Source organism: Bison bison, unplaced genomic scaffold, assembly GCF_000754665.1.
Source record: "Bison bison bison isolate TAMUID 2011002044 unplaced genomic scaffold, Bison_UMD1.0 scf7180017864495, whole genome shotgun sequence".
NCBI lineage: Eukaryota > Metazoa > Chordata > Mammalia > Artiodactyla > Bovidae > Bison > Bison bison.
This window is the reverse complement of record NW_011495054.1, coordinates 4,189,440-4,195,260: the sequence shown is the minus strand read 5'-3', so window position 1 is coordinate 4,195,260 and position 5,821 is coordinate 4,189,440. Positions and strand designations below refer to the sequence as shown.

Sequence of the window (5,821 nt, the reverse complement as noted above, 5' to 3'; positions counted from 1 at the left end):
TTCAGCAGGCGCTCACTCTCCCTTCGCCGTCCTTTGAACGTTTGACTGGCAACCATTTCATATTTCAATCTCGGCAGAACAAATTGAATTAGATGTTGAAACCAAACTCGGCTCTGTTCACCAAAGCCTGCATGCTCGGCTTGCACTAATCCCCTCCTAGAGACTGCGGAGCTCGGGCGGGCGCTGGGAGGGACGGGTCCTGCCACAAAAGACAAAAGAGCCCAAGGAAGGCCGTGAAAGGAAAGGAGGAAAAACCACGGGGGCAAAGGCTGCTGGAGATTTGTCTTCTGCCTGGTTCGTGGGTCTCAGCCTGGGAGACAGACCCTTGTTTGGATCCAGACCATCCTGGGCACCCAGCACAGAGCTGAGCCCATAGGGACGCCCAGTGTGCAATGGATGAATGAATGAATGACAGGGTGAAGATTAGCGGCTGGCTCTGAGGACTTACTGCACCAACCTCTCTCTGCCTCTGGTCTCTGCCCTCCCTCTCACCCCCATATTCTCCTGAGACACCACAAGGTGCCTGGCGTCCTTCCCAGGGTCAAGGTGCTTCCGCTCGGACCTGGGTTCTCTCTGGTCTCGTGATCCTCCATGCCAGCCTCTGCCTGGTGTGCAAACCTGCTGGAGGATGTCAGCTCGGCTCTCCCGGGAGGGAAGAGGCAGGCCTCACACCCTGGCATCACCCCAAGGCTGAGGGCCTTTGCCGGCAGGATGCTGACCAGGGCCTTTCTTTAAACGGCTCGGGTCTGTGTGATGGCCCAGAAGCGCTGACACAAGGACCCGAGCCTGGCTTACAGGCGACAGTGGTAGGGGTGCTGCTGCCCACGGGTGACCCCAGGATCCCAAGGGTTAGGAATGAGCACAGCAACACCTAGGCGGTGGCTCCTGGGGAAGGGACAACTGTGGGCCCCTCCCGAGTCTGCTGTAGGCTCTGTGTGAGGAGTGACTGTGTAAGTGCTGGGCAGAGGGCATCCCCTCCAGGCTGCCTTCCAGGATACCAGGGCTCCTTCCCATCAGGCCCTGCCTCCTGCTGACTCCCACCCAGTCCTGCCTGGGCCTCCAGCGTGGGCCCAGTTGGTCTGGCATGTACATGTGAGGTACTTGCTTCCTTAGGCATTTCCTGGGTGTAGCCCCATAAGTTTTCTTCTTTGTTGAATAATAAGAAGGATCATAATTACTACTACTACCACCATTACTTATGGAAAAGGGAATGGCAACCCACTCCAGTATTCTTGCCTGGAGAATCCCCATGGACAGAGGAGCCCGGTAGGCTACAGTACATGGGGTCGCAGAGTCAGACATGACTGCATGACCATTACTCACTCACTCACCATTACTTACGGTTCACTAGGTATGAAAAATGAAAGTGTTAGTTGCTCAGTTGTGTCCGACTCTTTGTGAACCTATGGACTGTAGCCCGCCAGGCTCCTCCGTCCACGGAATTCTTCAGGCAAGAATACCGGAATGGGCAGTCATTCCCTTCTCCAGGGGATCTTCCTGATCCAGGGATTGAATCTGGGTCTCCTGTACTGCAGGCAGATTCTACACCACCTGAACCACCAGGGAAGCCCAATAGTCTGCTAAATCCTTTCCATCCATGATCTTTTTTTTTCTTTTTTCCCCCTTTGGCTGTATCACATGTCTTGCAGGATCTCAGCTCCCCAATCAGGGACTGAACTGGGTGATGGCAGTCAAAGCACCAGGGAATCTCGCATCGAAGATCTAGTCAGTCTTTATAAAAATCCTGCAGGGCTGGTTCTTTTTACACCCATTTTAAAGATACGAGAATCAAGGCAAGAGGTGCTGAGGTCACACAGGCGGTGGGTGACACTGCTGAGATCCCAAACCAGGCCTTCCTGGGCTCAGGGCCCGTGTGTTCTGCAGCCCTACCCACTCCTGCAGGCTGACCCCTTGTGTCTGGAGCAGGGCTGGGACCCTCTTCATTCATCAGAGGCGTCTGTCCCGCCAGGCTCAGGCGCCTCAGCCGCCCCTCTTTCTCCTGTCCAAGCCCCAGGTGTCAACACCCCGAGCTCAGAGGCCTTGTCCAGGTACAGATGGCCCCACTGCCCTCACACTCCCTGGGCTTCTGGCATCACCTGCCCTCTCCTGGGCACCTGCTCTAGTCTGGCCCCCATCAGGGGCTCTTCCTAGCTCTCCCTGGACCATCTTGGGGGACACAGGCCCTTTGGGAAGGGGTGATGCTGTCTCCTGTCTACATGAAGATCAGAAGGCTCATCCTTCTTCAGCCGTGACCTGTGTGCTTTATTTCTGGAATCTCTCTCTGAGATCTGCAGTGGTTTGGGAGCAGTGACGTCCCATGATCATTCAGCTCGCCTGAAGCCCTCCCTGAAAGCCCCCCAAGCTCCACCTCCCAGGTGAGCCCAGTGACCATCAGTCTCCCCGATGCCTTGGCTCAAAGGCATGAAGTCTCCCAGTTCACCCGGCACACGCTGGATGGATTCCTTTTCCCTAAAATGCTTTCACTTGGTCCCTTGTTCTTAAGGGGAAAGAGGTGGGCCACCTCTGGGCCAGCTAGGGCTTTATTATTACCTAGCAACACTTCATTCCACAATCCACAATGACGACGACGATGATTACGATAAAATGAGAGCTTTAGTAGTTCCCGTTTAAAGAGCTACTTTCAGGGACTTCCCCGGTGGTCAGGTGGTTAAGAACCTACCTTCCAGTGCAGGGGACATGGGTTTGATCTCTGGTCAGGGAACTAACATCCCACTAAGTCTGCACACTGCAACTAGAGAAGCCTGCGTGCTACAGCCAAGACCCGGTGCAGGGGTGGGGATGGGGCTCAGTATTCCTGAGACACCTGTTCAAACTCCAAGCCCTCCCCGTGCCTTTCAGGGGCAAGATGGGCTGAGAAGGGACGTGGGGGCCGGGGCTGGGCAGAGAGACCAGCTGTGTGTGCTGCTTGTGATAAGGTGGTCAGGGGCTGACTCTCTGAGTGAGGGAGGGAAGCTTATGACTAAGATCTGAAAGTAGCAGGTAGGGTGGGAGTGGGGAAGGACAGAGTCTGGAAAAAAGTGGGGGAAGGGCGATGTCCCAGGCAGAGGGCAGAGCAAGTAAGTGCAAAGGCCCTGGGGTAGATTGTGCTGTGCGGGCCAGAGGGCCGAGAGGCAGGGGCAGGGCAGGTGAGACAGGGCCTTCTTGTCCTGGTGAAGAGGGTGATTTCATTCTAAGTGTGCTGTGGGGGTTGCCACTGTACGTCTGATGATCCAGTTTCTGGCTGTGTGTGGAGAACACAGTGCTTCTGGGTAAGGGTGGAGTCTGCTGTTGGCAACTATGAGAGCCAGGAGTGGCATGAAGCTGGGGTGACGAGGAACCCTGAAATCTCTAGGGGTGTGGAAGCAACTGCTTCTATTTGTTTATGGTGGGGGGACCCTTCCACTCCAGACAGGGAGCCCCCAGGGTGGGACGCAGAGAGGCCAGGCTGGGGCAGGCAGGCAGGCAGGGAGGGGCCGTGGTCTCCCTGTGCGCCGCGTGAGTGGCTGCTGTTTCTTCCCTTGCGGCCCCCTCAGACCATCAGCTTCCTGACCTCCCTGCTCCCATGCTATTACTCAGCTTTCTTGGGCTTGGTCTGTGGATTGCGAGCTTTTTCTCTTGGACACAGAGAAGGCAGTAAGGCACGAAGGTCAAAGAAAGACTCGAGGCCTGGGCGTCAGACGGGGTCTCATCCTGCGGATCCCTGAAGCTCTCTGGGTCTCACAGCACCCCTGTGACGGAGGCGCGGTCAGCACCAGCCCATTTTAAAGATGAGGAGACTGAGGAATCGAAGATTCACTGCCCCACGTTCATGAGGCTGGTGAGTGATGGATGTCACTAGGAACTCAGAATGGTCTGAACGTAGAGCCCGAGCTGGCACAGCAAAACCAGGAGGTGGCAAACCCCTCTCTGGGGACGTTCTAGTACCTTCATCTGGGTCAGTGAGATCAGTGCCAAAGTCGCCTCCTTCCGTGTCAGGCCTGCAATCTTATTTCAGGAGAATCCACATGGCCTATAAGAGGATGAGCAGTGGGGAGGGAGGGTATGGACCTCAGCCCTGTCGTTCCTGGGACCCATGGCAATGTAGAAGCCTGGTCACCGAGGGTCCCTACCCAGACGCCGTGGTCTGATGCTGGGGCTGGGGGGATACCCCACTATAGAGACTGGATGAGATGCACTGGATCTGTGTCTTTCGCTTCTGTTACATTCCTGGTATGGGCTAGGATGGGTTAGGAGGCACCTGCCTCCCAGGGAACTAGGGACAAGCTCAGCCTCGCAAGGTGGTCAGCGTTGTGTGGTGTTGCCTGGATTCCAGGCCACTCTGAAAATTGCCAGATGTGGATCAGAAAGTCCTCCCAGAAAAAACACTCAGAGCAGATTTTACACAGCCAGTCCGAAGACTCCAGGGCTCTGACTCGGAGCCCCCCAGCCCTGCAAATGAAGAGGGAAATGAAAATGCTGGTGAGTGCTTGCTCTGGGCTTTACTTGGATTGACGGGTGTGGTCCCAGCACCGTCTGTGAGGTAGGCACAAGATCACGCCCATTTTACAGAAAGAGAAGCCAAGGCTCAGACGCAACCTTGCTGGTCCACAGTCACAAAGCTGGGGGCAGCTGGGCTGGGATTCAGGCCCAGGGCAGACAGGCTACTGCTCTTTCCTGTCCATCACCCCATCTTGGTATGTGCTAGGCTGGGATCTCCAATAGGTCTGGGATGAGCCTTGGGACCCCGCTGGCCAGGACTGGGGACCTGCTCGCATTTGCGGGGTCCCCGGCCCGTGAGCAGAGGGTGTCTGCCGTTAGTGGATGCGGCTGAGCTCCACCAACGAGCTGATGTCTGGGCTCGGAGCCTGGTGCCTTGTGAGTGGCCCCACGGTCAGTGTGGACGGACGGAGGACTAAACCACAGCTCGCAGTCCGAGTGGCGAGGAAGGGGCAGGACAGAGTCCATGTCCCGGACTCTGAGCCGTCCATCCCTTGAGGAGACGGAGGTGGGAACTCCAGCTCAGCAGCCCTAGAAGGGGACAAGAAGAGAAGCTGCTGGAGCCTTACATGCTTGGCACCATGTCTGCATTCTTTTTGATGAATTTGATTCCTTCTTGCTAAAGCCCTACGTGGTGGGAACCAGTTACTGAGGCGGAGGCTGGGCCCAGGGAGGCGAGCTGACTCGGCTGGGGTCCCTGGTCTATGCTGGCCGGAGCGGGGTGTGGTGGGGTGGGGGGCTTCACGCCCAGCTCCACAGAGTGGCCGTTACCCTGGGGATTGTTCTGGGGTTGTGGGCAGTGGGGCCTGAAGGTCCTCACTACCATGCAGTTGCCTGCCCTGGAGTGAGCACCCCGAAGTCCCTCTGTGTTCTGACCTTCGCCCCAGGCAGATGGGGCCCTGCCTGCGTCTCGGGGTTGCTGGGAGGAGGAGCGAGCCAGGGGACTCGGGGCTGGGAGGTTTGGCCACTTCTGGGTCCCTGTGCTGCTGCGCGGGACGCCCCAGCATGGTGGTGCCCTGGCTGCTCTCCGGGCCTCCAGTGCCGGGCACAGAGCAGGCGCAGTCAGTGCCCGGGATGCCTGGGGCTGTGAGCTGAGACCCTCGTCCCTCTGACCTTGGACCAGTGGAGCATGGGGTAGCCCTGTGGTAGGGGTGCGGAAGCCAGCGCGGCTGAGCCCGTCCCCAGGGCCCCGCTGCCACGTACCCTCGGTGCCAGCTCACAGCTGAAGGGTCTGCACCTCGCCGTCGTCCTCGCTGTCTTCCAGCTGCTCTAGGATCTCGTCCAACACCATAGACCGCTTTTTCTTCGGGGGCTCTGTGGGCGCCCAGATGGCGAGAGAGGAGGA

The 5,821-nt window shown here is 57.6% G+C and overlaps 1 protein-coding gene across 1 annotated transcript in view; it reads right to left on the bottom strand.

The window, feature by feature from the left end:
• Positions 1-4,464: 4,464 nt before the first annotated feature.
• Positions 4,465-5,821, bottom strand: part of RBM19 (RNA binding motif protein 19) — a 122,201-nt gene continuing 120,844 nt past the window's right edge. Inside the window, exons 31-32 of the mRNA XM_010828831.1 lie at positions 5,680-5,790; positions 4,465-5,007 (exon numbers count right to left, since the gene is read on the bottom strand). Of these exons, the coding sequence (XP_010827133.1) occupies positions 5,693-5,790 (98 nt within the window). The 3' untranslated portion in view covers positions 4,465-5,007; positions 5,680-5,692. The remainder of the gene's footprint in view (positions 5,008-5,679; positions 5,791-5,821) is intronic.